We start from the raw sequence: 15,813 nt of genomic DNA on the forward strand, positions 1-15,813 counted from the left end.
ACGCCGGGCCTTCAGATTTCCCTCCCGCGCTTCATTTTCACGAAGGAAACACGAGCACGGGCCCCGACAAGAAGAGCCTCGCTCAACGCCCCCAGTCGTTAGATGCCCAGGGGTAGTTTTTGTGTTCAGCGACAGATTTCCAAAATCCTGACGGGGCAGGAATGAAGAGCAGAGACTGGTAACGAGTTCTGCAAGGGGTGGAGGACACAGTGCCCGTTGGCCCCTGCGTGAGCCCAAGGAGTGAGCCCGCAGGACTGCCCAGAGGCTGGTGTGGATGAGAGATGGGCCTGTTGATCACCCACGGTGGTGTCCTAGGTCTTGGGCCACTGCTATCACAGGGAGGTATTAGGTAGGTGCCAGCTAACTACAAAGCGGGACTGGAAGTGAAGGTCAGAAGTTCATAGCTAGGGATCGTGGTTTTCTCTGATTTAAAAAAAATATAAAACCTAATGTTCAGATTAAAGCAGTAACTTAAAATCCACGTGTTTTTGTGGTTAAAATGAAACATCACTAATATATAGATGTGTATCTGTACCTTGACCAAATCCACTAGATATTAGTGGTGCTTCATTTTAATCATGGAAAAATGTGGATTTTGGGTTACTTTCTTCTTAAACTGAAAATTGAAATTTTTTTTATCAGAGAAAACCAGGATCTCAGTTCACAACAAATGAACGAATGGGGGGGTGGGGGCTGTGAGCACAGGACACTGGACAGTGCCCACTGGTCCTCGAGCAAGGTGAATGAGAAGCAGGAAGATGACTTTGCAATTACTGGGGGTCCTCTGGGCCAGAACCTCCTTCCTGGTCAAGCAGATGGATGCTGGGTAAGATGAAAGTATGTAACTGACAGTTCTTATGAAGTGCTGTGACTCCATCACCAGGAGGCAGGAATGAGCCCAGTATATCTGGAACTTTTTTTTCAGGGTCCAAATGGTGAGGGACTTGTGGCTAGGGACATTTGCCTCTTTTCTGCTTTCCTTTCTGTAAACCCGAGCGCAGTGGTGCAAAGTTTACCATCTGCTTGCCTCAGTTGGGGTGGTCTGGGGGAAGGAAGGGGGGAAAAGTGCTTAGATTTGCACTTCTGACTTCCTAGGGCATGGGGAGGCATAATGAGGGGCTACAGTAGAAGAGGGAGTGAAGATGCAGGGTTGTTGGATAGCTTTGTTTGAACGAGCAGTGCAAGAGAGCTCAGTGATGAAAATGCCAACACAAGGGGAGACAGGTGAGGGGTAATAGAGTTTGGGGAGGAAGAGGTTGATGCAATGAGGAGTTAATGGAGGACTGACCAGATCAGTGTCATGGAACATTATGTATCCACATCTAATATCACAGTGAACTGGTTCAGAAGGTACCTGGAAAATCAAGCACCACTTTTTTGACCTGTTCAAGGCAGCCTTGCACTGTTATAACAGGTCTGTACATCTGTCTGGGATTCAAAATACAGTTACACTAATCTGAGCATTCCTTGTGTCCAAACCCCAAATTTTCCTGTTCGTTGTTCTGTTAAACAATGTAAATAAGCTCTTTCCACTACATAATCAAGGTAGTGATTTTCTGTAGCTTGACCAAATCAAGTATGCAGGGTGAGCTCGAGATGCTGTCTCTTCATAACTGTCTTGTTTTTCAGAATTGTGTTCTGTTTTGTTATTTTGCAGCACAACTTTATTGTGACTATTTCAGTTATTCACAAGTCGTTTTTTTTCTTTGTGACCAGGCACAAATGGGGCAGAATGAGGTTCACCCTTCAGTACCCAGTCTTTGTCTAGAGAATTAGTCTAATCTCTTTCTAGACATAGTGAAATACTGGGAAAATTCCATACAATAATAATGGAACCTGAAGGTACTTTTAAAAAATTCAGAGTAAAAATAGATTTTAGTGTTGCTCTGATGTTGTTTTTTTTTCCTGTCAGCAGTAAGAGTTACAGGAAAATGGCTAAAGAATTTTTAGGTTCATCAGCTGTGTGCATTAGTAATTTTCACATATGAAAACTACATGGGCCTATTGAAACGACCTTTGTAAACAATAGTTTAGGGAAGAACTCACAATGGTGGTATAAAATATGAGAGAGACTGCTAAATAGTCTTTCCTTCAAACTTGTTAATTAGTTTAAGAGCTAAATTTCTTGTTTAAGGGGAATAAGAAGAAACACTTCACATTTACTTGCATGAATGGGTGGCAACAGAGGGTTTCAAACATTAATTGGGAACATAGGTCTAGAAGGTTTGATCATGTTCAGTGCCCTAGAATCAAAATTGATTATGTCATATAGTCACTTTCATAAACTGTCCAGGCTCCATTTTAAGCCTAGTAAGAACTTCATACCCATTACTGCTGTTGGAAGGCTGTTCTTGAGCTACTTAGTTTTAATGGTTGGAGATTTTCCTCTAAATTTCCATCCTAACATGTTGTTTTACTTCCAGTTTTTATTCGTTGGTTCTTGATTCAATGGTTATCTGATTCAACTTCTATTTTAATGTTTTACTGTTCTCAAGAAATCAAAGACACTTAATGAGTAAGAATGAGTAGTAAATTGAAGTACCGCTTTCCTGAGTTGGGTTTCAGCGCCGCTGTGTCGATGTGGTTCTGGAAGTCACAGGATGAACATTACCACCATTCAGCCCTTGCCTGCTCCCCGTACGTGCATCTTTGTCCGTCTGCTAGGGAATTATGGGTTGCCATTGGCAACTGAGGTTCAAGACAGGGAGAAAATGGAGGGCAGTGTGGGGAAGGTGAGCAGTGGTAGAATTTACCTGTTGGGTTCCAGAGCTGGGACAAGCCACTACCCTGCTGTCAGAAGCGGATTGTCTGGGCAGCCAGAAGCCTTGAATTGAACACCCCTGTATTAGGATATTGCATAAAAGGTGGACACTGCCTCCTCTGGCTCTGTTTTTTAATTTAAGTAGCTGTCTGCTGTGCTGTCTGAATTCATTGCTATCACGTGTATAGGATCCAGGCTCCTCAGAGGACTTAAGCACAGGAATACCCAAGTTTGTGAATCTTGACATGCTTAAATAGGACATAAGCACCAGGCTATCCAGTTCTGCCACATTTGTGACAGTTCTGAGCATTCCTACAGAGATAACTCTAGGTCTCGGAGAACTTTGCTGGCAAAACTTACGACACTTGTAGAATTTCGTTCGTGTAAGTTGCTCATGTGTGCCCCTGCCAAAGTGTTTTTGATAACATTGTGCAAGTGCCTAAGTCTGTTTGTCTCTTTGTTTTTTTTTAAGTGACCTAGGCAGTAAGGACTTTAGTTCTGTTGGCTTTCTAAGAAGCTTAGGCTACAATAGGCCCAGATATTTAAAGTATTTAGGTACCTAGAGGAATTTTCAAAAGTGCCTGTCGTTCTAACTCCCAGTAATTTCAGTCATGAACACTAGAGTGGTTTTAAAATAAGGTTCCTGAATTACTTATCAGCTTTTCAGAATTTATCCTTTGCTTTGCTTCAGTTCTCTAAGTGAAATATGAGGTGAATAGTACCGAATTTGCTCAAATCCAAGACAAGGGTTTTTTTGGGGGGGAGGGGGGCAGGCGGGGTCTGATTTTAGCGTTGGGGGGTGGGGGGAGCTGTTGTTAGCAGGCAGCTGCTGTGGCTCTGACCCACAGTCAGGGTCAGAGCTGCTACGTCTGCACACCCCTTCCCATCATTGCCATTTACCTTCCATTTCCATCCCCACTCTAGCCTGGGGTGTGGAACACGTGCTTGAGCCTGGTCATGCAGCAGAGCTGTGCACTCTGTGCACCATGTGTAGCAGCTCTGTTTATAGCGGTGTATCTCAGCCTTTTTAGCCTCAAGCCACCCCTCCGTAATCTTTGAGAATTGTTACCCCAGTAGAATCACTGAGCTATACTCTACATGCCTTGATGTTAAAAAGGTTAAGAACCACTGGTCTACCTGGTACCAGGTAAGAGCAGGGGGCAGGATCTTACTCTGCCTTGCTGTTTCCACTGTCTGCTCCTGTCCCGTTCCTGATTCCTCCCTGATGGGACAAGGGCATTCCCAAATGCTGAGGTTGCTCCTTCAGGGTCTTTCATGTTGGTGACTGGGGCAGCTGGCACAGGAGCTACCCTGCGGGAAGAGCAGGGGAGGGCAACTACAACAGCAGTCTCCAGAGGAGACCGAGGTGCCTGTCTAGCTGCGGGCAGGCAAATGGTCCCTGGCTAGAAAACGGAAGCTTTTACTTCCTCATATGGGCTGGATGGTGCAGCACTCTTAATGTATAGAAAAAAACTTACAATTTTTTTTAATAATTGTAGTTTTATTTGAGATTTCAAGAATATTAAACACTGGCTTGGATATGGAAACCTTGTCTATTTGTGTGCGGCTTTGCGAACAAGGGATAAACCCAGAGGCCTTATCCTCTGTTATTAAAGAACTGCGTAAAGCTACAGAAGCTCTGAAGGTAAGCCATCTTTAAAAAAAAAAAAACTCCATGTTTTTCATTAAAAAAAAAAGTTACAAGTAATTAGAAGTTCGGAATACTATGCTTTTGTCTTTTCATGTAAAAATTGTGTATGTTCTCATTAAAAATTAAAAACCCAAGGAAACAAATTTCTGTTGGCTATACTTAAACAGCTGTAACTAGTAAGGTTTTTTGCCAGTAGGATAAGAATTACCATTTACTGGGTCAGATCGTAGATCTTTCTTGCCCAGTATCCTGTGTCACAGAGACAGAGAGTGGATGCTGAAAGGGAGAGTGAAGTGGGTATGGCCAGGGTTTTCTCCACTGTTTTCTCTCACTTCCAGCATTTAGGATCTAGGTCAGGAACTTCTGATTCAGAGACTGTATCCCCAACTCCACCAACATAAGTAGCTATTAGCCCTTTCTTCCAAGAGTTTGTCCAATCCCTTTCTAAATCTCTGAACTGTCATCATCCACAATATCTGGTGGCAAAAAGTTCTATGCTTTAATTGCATTCAGAGTAAAAAAGAATTCCCTTTTTGTTGTTGTTTGTTTGTTTTTTTGACTTACTACCTGCTAGTTTCATTTATAACCCCTAGTTCTTGCATTGTGTGAGAGAGTGAATAATAAATCCCTGTTTACTTTCTCTTCACCATTTAGTATTGTAAGTCCTCATTATGTCTCCCCCCCCACCCTCCACAAGTGTGTCTCTTCAAAATAAATAGGCGTAGCCTCTTTAGTCTCTCCTCATATGGAAGGCTCTCCAGAACACTAATTCTCCTTGTTGTCCTTGTCTGTATCTTCTCTAGTTCTTGTATTTCCTTTTTTAGGTGTGGGAACCAGAACTGAGCATAATATTCAAGGTGTGGATGCTCCATGGATTTATAAAGTGACATGTTGATGCTTTCTGTGTTATATACAGTTCCTGTCTTAATGTCAAACAAAACATTAAGTATTATTTTGATGGCTACTGAGCTGATGTTTTTAGTGAACTGTCCACAGTGACTCCCAGATCTTTCCTCTGTGGTAACAGCTAATATTGAGCCCATTGTAGTATAGATATAGTCTGGGTTATTTTAGCCCATGTGCATCATTTTACATTTATCTACTTTGAATTTCATCTGTCATTTAGTTACCTATTCACTCAGTAGTGCCAGATCCTTCCGTAGTTCCTCACAACCTGCTTTGGTCTTTACCACTTAGCATAATTTTGTGTCATGTGTAAATTTGGCCGCCTTGCTACTTCAGCTCTGTATCTAGGTTAGCTACTCTTAATTAAGAAAGAACTTCTTAAGTAATATTATGCAAAGTTTATTTAAAAATCTAAGAAAAGGGTATAATTTTTATAATGTTCTTTTACACTGTCTATGCTCCTTTTTCATATGAAAGTATTCTAAAACCACAGTATATTTTAGATCAGAACTGTTCAACCTCTAAGCAGCTCAGGGCCACACTAGTGTGAGCCAACTTGTTGATAGCATCCCCACCACCAGTGCACTGTGTATGGGTGGCCCTCACCCCAGCTCCTTTGCTGCACCACACTGCAGCTCCCACAGCACCATAGGCTGCACCACACCACCCCCTGGGACAGGAAAAGAAAACAAAAGCTGAGAGAGGCAAGGGGAACCTGGAGCCCATGGCCAAAGCTGTAGGACTAGCTGTGGCTGAATAGGCCCAGGGACTTCCAGTTGGACAGCCCTCCTTTATATGGTCAGCAAAAACATTGTTTTAAAGAGACTTACTGTGAATATTCTAAATAGTTTAACTAGCCTATTTGAGCTTCACAGCCATTTTGGAAAAGCAGAAAATATGTGATTGAATCCACTGTATATGTAAGTTATTTATTTGGAAGGACAATTTCAACACAAAACCCAAATATAATCTTGGAGAAATGTTTGCTTTGCACCTTCATGTGGTCAGAGATTTTCCTTTTGTGTTTTTTTTTAATTATCACGAATCCACTGTCCCAAATTTGTGTAAATGAAACTTTGGAATTTGGTATTAAAATGTAACACTATGTATTTCATCAAATGTGGAAAAGAGCAGGTGTGCATAAATTGTATACAAACTGTTCTGTTCTTTCTTTCTAAATGACAAAAGGGTGTGATCTTGTCACTCTGAGCCATAAGTACTGTATGTACTCAAATCCAAGATGAAGAAGTTTTTTTGCCAATCACCAGTGCGGGGGAGGGGAAAGCAAGGAAAGATGATAGTGCAGCCTCTGACTTGAGGCCAAGCTGGAGCTGAGTTGCAGCGAAGAGGAGTTATGCATGGGGGAGACTGCATAGCTTTCTCCTGCTCCCCCAGTTGTTTAGAATTTAACTCTGGCTCCAACCACTATGAGCCTGACCCACCTAGACCCAGAGCTGCTACTGCTGCTTCTCCCTGGCCAGGCAAGGACCATTGCTGGTGCTGACAGCACCACAGCCAGAGGTAAGGAATTGAGGATGTTATGTGCCCGTGGTATGAAAGGATTGCTAAAACATAATCAACCCAGAGTGAACATGCAATACACCTTGCATCATTCAATTTAACTAAAATCTAACTTTATTAACATACTAAATGTATTAATAGCATTCAATTTAACTAAAATCTAACTTTATTAACATACTAAATGTATTAATAGTTTCTACATAGAGAGAAAGACACTTAGTTTAATTGTCTTACCTAATCCCAGGTGTTACTCAGCTTCACAGAAAAGGTGGCTAATTGGTTCCTGAAAGTAGAGGTGGTCATATATTAGGGCTGTGCAAAATTTCAGTATCCATTTCATTTCGGAGGTGTTTTGGTGGCCAAAACACCAAATCTGAAATGAAACTGAAGGCTCCGAAACATCTTTGAAACTAAACGAAACCGAAACATTTCAGAAAAGTTTTGGAGGTGCCCCCTGGAAATAGTCTGGCACAGCCCTGCAGCCCTCCTTTTCAAGTGCTGAGAGGCTGGGGTGGGAGATGGGGCCGAGCAGGGCAGCCATGAGGGCTTCTTCCATGGCTCCCCCCACCAGGGCAGAGGCAGGCACAGCCAGAGGAGCCTCAGGAGAACCTGCAGCTGTCTGGCTAATCCAAGTATCCAAAACAGCATTGAAATTTCGAAACAGATTCGTCCAAATTGAAGCGGAACAGTGATCCAAAACTAATCGCTGTCCTCCGAAATGGCTAAAACCAAAACTAAATATAGCCGTTTCGCACAGCTCTTTCATCTATCGGTAATAGCTGGGTTTTTTTCAGTCCAGATGTTGGATGATGAGACGCACCAACTTCCTTGTTCCCCTCTTTAATGCTTTTTCTTTAACTTTTATTCCTCTGACTCTTCTTTTCCAGGTACCATTGGTTGGTTTCCCTGTGATCACCGTACTGTTCATGTTTTTATCTTGTCATCGTATTTCTTTGTTCCAACAAACCCACCATATGCACACATCTTAATTTGGGCATTCCCCAGACTCCTAGTTTGGTCTGTCCATCAACTCCAGAAATTCCAAGGGCTTTACAGTTGGGCACTGTCCAGCTGGTCCGCTCTTTAGCACCTTTCATTAACATATCCAGTCATATTCTCCCTCTGATTCAGTAAGTTGAGTGTCAGTTTAATTTGAACTCATAACAGGGCCTATATTTCACATGCGTGTGTTGGTGACAGTGGAACATAAGCTGTCTGTGAAAGTGAGCTCAAGGATAACTGATGTGTTGATGCAGGCAAAATGAAAAAAATATTCAAATAATAATGCAGTAATACAAAAACTTAAGCAGTGATATAAAAGAAAAGTTCAAATAAAACTATAATATTCACCACTTAAGCAGGTGCAACTAAAGCTAAATGTGATGAGCTACCCTAATGGGGAGGGATGCAAACAGTGGGGGGGATAGGTGGAGGGGGGTCGAGCATGGGGATTGCAAGGGGCGGAGGAAGGCAGGCAGTAGGAATAGTCCTGGATGGGCATGGGGACTGGCACAGATAAGAGGGTGCAGGAGGCAAAGGTCAGGCAATGGGGGCTTGAGTGGCAAGGGAGGGCAAATAGAGGATCAGAGAGCAAATGGCGCATGGGGCAAGCACAGCACAGACAGGGGAAGCAAGAAGCAGGGGTCTGGCCCTTTGCCCCCCTACTGCTACTTTGGGTGGATGAATTTAAGGCTACCCTCCAATAATTGGATTCTGTGCATGGAAGATTATAACACATTTTTCCATGTATAGACTGACTACTGAGGGTAGGTGGGGGTTTCACCTTAAATATATGGTAGCTTTAGATTCAGGTAAATATGGTATCATGTAACTTAATGTTACCTTTATGTTTAGCCTAACACGCACAAGCAATAAGATGAAAATATGGCTCCTTGAGAGAGCTTCTTGCCTTACCTCACCTATGTTAAAATTTGCTAAGTGATTACTAAATTCATGGGGAATATTGAAAACTGAAAACATTTTGAAAACAAAAGTAATTCATTAAAGAATCATTTGGCAGCAGATTAAAATTATATCAAAAGATTTATGAGCATCTTTAAGCTATCCAAATACTCTTGACAAAGTAAAAGTAGTTGCAAGAAATTGACTATATTTGTTACAGCTAATCTTTATCCCTTACTACCTATTTTAGTAGTTTCATTATAATAAATAGTGTTTCTGTTTCTAGGCTGCTGAAAATATGACAAGTTGACTTCATGTGTGAAGATCTGCTGATGAGAGAAATGTCAGGCTCTAGAGTTAGCAGAGTATTTGAAGACTGGCTGCTGTTCAGAGACACTAATTTTTTTCTGTATCTGAAGGTATTGGAACATTCCTGTAATCTTTAAAAGGAAAAGAATGAGATATGAAAATGTAAACATCATGAGGAGTTTAGAAATGTCTATTGATGGGATTATCTTGTGGTTCCTCATTACTTACCACTTTCCTTTTTACTAGTAGTGTTTGGAAATAATACAGCTGTTACACATGTTCCTTATAAATCAGAGCTTTAATTTTATAAACAGTCTGTCAAGTACTATACAATCACTGAACCCAGCTGAAAATATGTAGAAACTTAATCTATGTTAATATATTATGTACAACTTTTTAATTTTTCTATTACAAATGCTAACGTTGAATGACTTGTGCATTACAGTTTAGATGGTTTATTTTGCACTAGTCTGAAATTTAAAATACTACTTCATGTGTGCTTTTTAATTAATAAACTTTAATTTAAATATATTCCCGGGTTTCCTATTAACTATACAACAGTGAGAAATTATTTTCACTTACCTTAAATTTCATTTTGAAGGTGAAGCAAAGCCAGTTATTTAGCATATCAGTAATTCATTTTGTCAACTGCATAATTTCTTATTTAAAAATTGTGAATGAGCTGAATTCAATCACAAAACAGCTATGGAATATATAGATTTATACAGAGTATTGTTGTATTGATTTCACTGCTGCTTTATTTAATTAAATTTATAATTCCAACCATGGCAAACCTTTGAAATTTAGATAGACTACCCAGGATGAAGGTAACACTAAGTATACCAGAGTTGCATTTGGAGAAGGCCAAATACCATATTTAAAGATGGTAAGAAGATTGTGCTATACATTTGGAGTATAGCCACATTCAAAGTAGAACATTTACCCTTTATCCTTCTCTTTTCTTTTCTTGTATCTTTGTGTCACCTGTTCTTCTGTCATCAGTTCCCACACCTTTCTCATTTTATCTGTTAAACTGACTAACTGTGAAATAGTTAGTCCTTATGAAGAAGAATTTAGAGTATTCGCATTGAAATGAGTAGGATGCAGTAGATTATACTTTGGTTTATTGTTTCAAATTGTCTACAGACTTGGGAAGATAGCCTTCCAAAAGTACAGCAATGCAGTGTTATCTTTGCAACCTGGAGGCATAGAAGGGGGGAGGGGGGACTTGCTTTCCTGAAAAAATGAAAGCTTGTATTCTGTACAGTCAAAATAAATAATTTAGGTCACATGCATTAAGCAGGCTGTTTAGTTGTTTGTTTGTTCGTTTTCTCAATTGCATACAAATATGAAAAATGGGGGGGGGAAGTTTGTTTTAATAGTAATTTACATAGTTTAATGTTTGCCTCCTGTTACCTGGGTTACATGAACCTTTTGTTTTTGATGTTTTAAATATATGGAATAAACTATTTCACTATAAAACGTGGGGAATTTAACTTTGCTTTTGTGTGTTCATTATCCTGGAATATTAGTAGTATCAGAGTTAGTTGACATAACATCTTCGAGTGAGACCTTTGTAATTTAGTTCAGTTCTGACTTGAGTATTTTCCCCTAAAAATAGACATTTTAACTGAAAATATTATTTTCCTTTCTTAAAGAACTTTGGAATTCCTAAGGTATGTTGTAGCAGGGCACTAATGTACCTGCTACTGGTACAGCCAGGACAATTACCCAGGTGCCAGTTGCTAGGGCAACGGGCCCACACCTGTCAGCGGTCAGCTGACTGGAAGGGGCAGGGCCTGGCTTCCATTTAAACCCCAGGGCAGAGGCCAGGCAGGCAGTTCGCTGAATGTCCTGAGCAGCGTGATGTTGGTGAGAGATGGGGAACCCTTGGGGTGGCTCGAATGTTGTTATAGCCGGGCAGCTCGAGCTTATGTTATAGCCCAGGGGCTTGTGTTTTTTGTTTTCTGTCTTACTGGTGGCTTGGGTGAGGCTATAAGGGGATGGAGGAGGCCTCCATAGGGGGTCCACGGTAGTGTGGGGACCCGGGTGCCCAAGAGGGCGCAGTATTGGGGGCACGCTGATCCCATACGCTGGAGAAGTCACTGCATTGGAGGGTGTGCCAACCTGAGTGTCAGAGAAGGCACTACATTGGGGGGGGTGCCGACCCGAGCACCAGGTAAGACGCAGCATTGAGGTGTGCTGACCCTGAGCCCCGGAGGGGGGCAGCGAGAAGCCCCAGGGAAAGGGGCAGTGATTCGACGAGCACCAGGGAGGCACAGAGCGAGACAGGGCTGAGGAAATTCAGAGCACCAGGGAGGCGCAGAGTGAGATCAAACAACATCTGCTACATCTGCAAGGCTTGGGGCGTGGTAAAGGGGTGGAGCCCACGCATAGCCCATAAGGCTGGGGGTGCCCAGAAACGCCCAATATAGAACAAGCTAGTGTACAACAGGAAACTGTGGCCAAAAGAACGGAAAGGCAGCCTCCCTATAAGACGTATATTACATCAAAGACGTGGCAGGCAAGACTGGAGGATGCCCTTTAGGCAACTTGGCATGGTACGGGGGTGCTAGGGGAGAGCATGGTGACCTCTAGGACACCCGTCCTGTTACATATATCACAAAAGTATGCTTTCAAAATATTACTATAAGAAAATGTGTTAGTACGTTATTAAACGCTGATGGAAAAATGTCAAAAAGGTCATGAAAATACAGATAAGAATTCAGGGGGAAAAGCATAGTAAATAAATAAAGTTGAAGAACCTACCTGTAATGTTGACATATGCACTTCCTGCTACTTTTCCACTTGGTTTCATAGCCATAAAAGCCAGGGGTGGCCAGCTTCCCTGAGGACCACTTCATTTTTCTCCCATAGGAAAAAGTGAGATCATGGCCATCTTGTCTGTGAACAACACCATTTCCTCTTGCAAAAGCTGTAGCAAAACATCAGTCACTGAAGTGAGATTAGTCTGTGGCTCCTTTTTCTTTGGTTAAAAGTACAAAATGGCTACTGGTATCTTTCTTTCAGAGATGCCGAGATACTCAATGCATGGTGTTTTATGAAAATAATATGAATTATACAGTCACACACTTTCCCTTCTCTCTCGCTCGCACCCCATGCACGTACCCACGTACGAAGTAGAAATAAGAAATAGAGCAGTTTCCTGAGAGCAACAGGAGGAAGAGAAGCCAGGCACCTGGCTGCAGCTGTGGCCGTGCCCAGCTGAGCTGCTGGGGGTGGGGAGGAGCAAGCATCTGGGCTGGGACAGAAGGCTGCTGCTGGCTCTTGTTGCTTGATTTTTCAGGATGAGCAACCACTGGTTGAATAAGGAAGCGGCTGCAGCAGCAGGCAGGAGTTTCCTTTCCCCACCAGCTCTGCCATACCTGATTCCTCACCGGCACCATGCTGTCCCCCCTCTCCCCTTCCCCAGGCAGCTGCTAGGGAGCTCCCTGCCACCTGATTTACCTGCTGGGACATGCCCCTGCATCCTCCGAGAGAGGTGAGGGGGAGAGCGGGAGATTCACATCCCAAAACCCCCCTGCTCATTCTCAGGAGGAATAAAAACAAACAGCCACAGCAGTGCTGGAAGTTCCTTGCATCATCAGCCTGGCTGGTGTTGCTGCTGTGTGCTCCCAAGAAGCGGGGCAAGGGCACATGGGAGGGAGGCAGCTACATTTCTTCCCCCTAACCAGCAGGTAAAAATCTTTGTAAAAATATTGTCCAGCGTTTGGATTGTGTTTGCTTCTGTTTCTTTGTGGGGGATTGGGGGTTCAACTTGTTACTACTTGTAAAAGATGTGTTACTAACAAGTTGTTAATACAATAAAAGTAAATCTACTTGAAGATTATTCTCAAAAATGCCCATATTTTGTAGCTTTGATTAGTTTCTACTGAGATCTTTTCCACATTGGATCTGTTGACTTGCTTTATGCTTTTCTCATTCATTGAGAAGAGAGGAGATGTGAAAGTGTTTATTTTAGTCAAGTGTTTGGTATTATTTAATTGTTGCTTTTATATTGTTTTTATTTTGGATTTTAAACCACATTTCCAGACCCATTTCATTGTCACTCCCTACAACTTCATTGGTGTCAAAGGTCACGTGACATCACTTCCTGATGTGATACCACTTCCTGTGAGGTATTTGAATATGGCTCGTTGGCCCACTGGGCAATAAAAAGTTCATGATCCAACCCCACATTAAAAAAGGTTGGACACCCCTGCACTAGGGTTTGGGAACCTTTTGCCCCCCACAGGCTGGAGCTTGCAACATCACTCCCAGTGACCAGCCACAAGCTGCTAGTCTCTAATCTCTCCTCCCTGCCTTTCCTTTGCCCCCTTACCCTCCAAGATCAAGCTGTCTGGTTATCCTTACTGCACACACTTGGCCCTTCTGCAGTTAGGTGAGAGCAGCAGGAAGGGCTGCAGGGGCAGGTGCTGAAGAAGGGACAGGTTGCACAGGGCAGCTTTGTGCTGCCCAATCCCCCATGCCACCCATGGCCAGGTTGGTCATTCTGAGCCAGACTTGGCCCATGGACTATAGGTTGCTATATTATGCTGAAGTTGCTACACACTTCGTAGCATCTATTTGCGTTTAATCCCCTGTGCCATGGAACCACCACAAATATTCATCCAGGGTTAAAGCTGGAGCTGTTTTATTTCATTGATATTGCTTCTGGCTTGCATATATGAAACTTAAAATGTAAGAGAGCTCCTGCATGCTCTAGGTGGACAGCTCTCTCTCTCTTTGAAATTACCAGGTGTACATCTTTCTATACCTTCAAACACAAGAGTTTGAATGGCTCTTATTATATTTGCAATCCAAATCACCTTTCAGTATATTAAACCCTCACAAGGTGGTGCTCTTACACTCTCTCACAGTTAGTTTGAACCAACTAGGGCTGAGCAGCCAGTTGAAGTTGAAGATGTTCATAACCTAGGATCAGTCCCTTGAGGAAGAGAATGAATTAGAGTCTTAGCAACTAAAAATTCTCATATTTATTTTTGTTAGATGTTAAAGGATTCTTTTAACTTCCCCAAACTGAAATGTTATTAACATGCCTACCTTTATGCAGTAAACAGAGATCAACAGTAAGTCTACAGGATGGGGGCACTCGGGCAGCACTTCCATGCTGCGTCCATTTAGCAAGTATTTCACTATAGGGGTAACGGTAAACATAGCAATTGCAGCAGTATCAAATGATATTGATACAAGCTGCTACAATGTGGGCATGTCTACACATGTCACTAATTCACAGCAATAAACTGGCACATATCACACTGGAGTTTATTGCTCCTGGGCACACATTTTGAATGTGTGCCCAGGACCACAGCATATTGAGCTGGGTCAGAGCACTCCTGGCTAAAAGGGAGTCAGGGGGGCGGGGACCAGCCTGCCAGCCTGGAGCTGTTCTTACCTGGCTCAACATGCTGCAGAGGTGCTGGCTGGGACATGAGGGTGCTCCAATGTGCCCATTACTATGCACAAAAAAACTGCATCAGAATAGTACTTGTATTTCCAAGTACTAACCTGCTGCAGAGTTTATTATTTTCCTGTTGTCTAATAGAGCTGCACAAGTAGATATAGCTTAAGTTTAAATAATGAACTTTTAGATGAAGGGTTATATAGGCACATATGTACTTATTACCATTTTATTTTAAACAATATAGGATTCATAATGAAATCTGGATCCAAAGGTAATTTTTTCATGTTTCACTTTTTTAAAAATTGGAAAAAAGTAAAAATAAAAAATAAAAATTGGGAGCTATTCAAGCTCTTAGCCTTTTGTGTTTGTTTTTATTGACCTTTTATAAATGCAAGTGTGTGTCTTGGATATAAATCTTGTAAAGATAAGCAGCATCCCTAATTTGTTGATAAAGTATGAGCTAAATGTAGTGATGCTACATTTTTTCAGATACATTCACCGAGTATCTTCTTTAGTATCAAATATATCACAAGTGTCCAAAGTGTTTTAGCATTTAGTGATAATAATTCAAATTGATAGGAAACCTTCATTTTGTTACAAGAGGAAATAATTCATGGCGAAATAAATGGCTATTCAGGTGCTGGGATAAAGGTATTGGCTAGTGGGACATCTGAAAGATAGATACAGGCTTCTTTCTGGTCAGGAGGCTGTAAATCCAATCCCTACCATAAAGTAGGCTGTTGATGCATTAAGCCCCAAGTACTAGGCCCTGCAGAAGATGAAGATTCTGTGTTTCTGAGCAACATTAAAATATCAGGTTCCTGGGAGAGAAACATAAGTTTAGTGCTGGAACTCCTAATGCCAGAAAGTTTTTTAGTTTTAGTTTGGTTCAAGTGAAGTGCTATTTATTTATATCTGTTTTGCTTTGTTGTTGATAAGCAGACTGGAGGGAGTTCAGAGAAGTGAAACAAAATCATCAGACATGCCTGGGAGTTAACTCACAATTGAAGATTAAAGAATTAAATTCGTGGTCCCATTTTGGCCCTGTTTGCAGCAACTGTAGTACGAGGCCAGTAAATTAACACACTCTTTTCTTGGCATAAGAGCATTCTGGGGAAGGAGTGTAACAAGGCAATCAAGTTAAAAAAGCACATGAGCTGTCAAGTACATGAGAAATCCAAGAAAAGGGAACTATACAGAATCATCATTTTAATGGTTTGTATATAAACTCTAGGAGCCACAGGAAAGTTCCACAAGAGGACTTAGGCACTACACCTTACCTATAAGTGACTGCATCTAATGTAGGTCCCTAAATTTCTGCTCTACTGCTACCTAATT

At 41.9% G+C, this 15,813-nt stretch overlaps 1 protein-coding gene across 1 annotated transcript in view; it reads left to right on the forward strand.

Moving 5' to 3' along the window:
- The window catches only part of MZT1 (mitotic spindle organizing protein 1), a 10,948-nt gene extending 402 nt beyond the window's left edge, over window positions 1–10,546 (forward strand). The window contains exons 2-3 of the mRNA XM_019529807.1: window positions 4,261–4,406; window positions 9,028–10,546. Of these exons, the coding sequence (XP_019385352.1) occupies window positions 4,261–4,406; window positions 9,028–9,051 (170 nt within the window). The 3' untranslated portion in view covers window positions 9,052–10,546. The remainder of the gene's footprint in view (window positions 1–4,260; window positions 4,407–9,027) is intronic.
- Window positions 10,547–15,813: the final 5,267 nt, after the last annotated feature.

Source organism: Crocodylus porosus, unplaced genomic scaffold (genome assembly GCF_001723895.1).
Source record: "Crocodylus porosus isolate Cpor-Errol unplaced genomic scaffold, CroPor_comp1, whole genome shotgun sequence".
NCBI classification, from domain to species: domain Eukaryota; kingdom Metazoa; phylum Chordata; order Crocodylia; family Crocodylidae; genus Crocodylus; species Crocodylus porosus.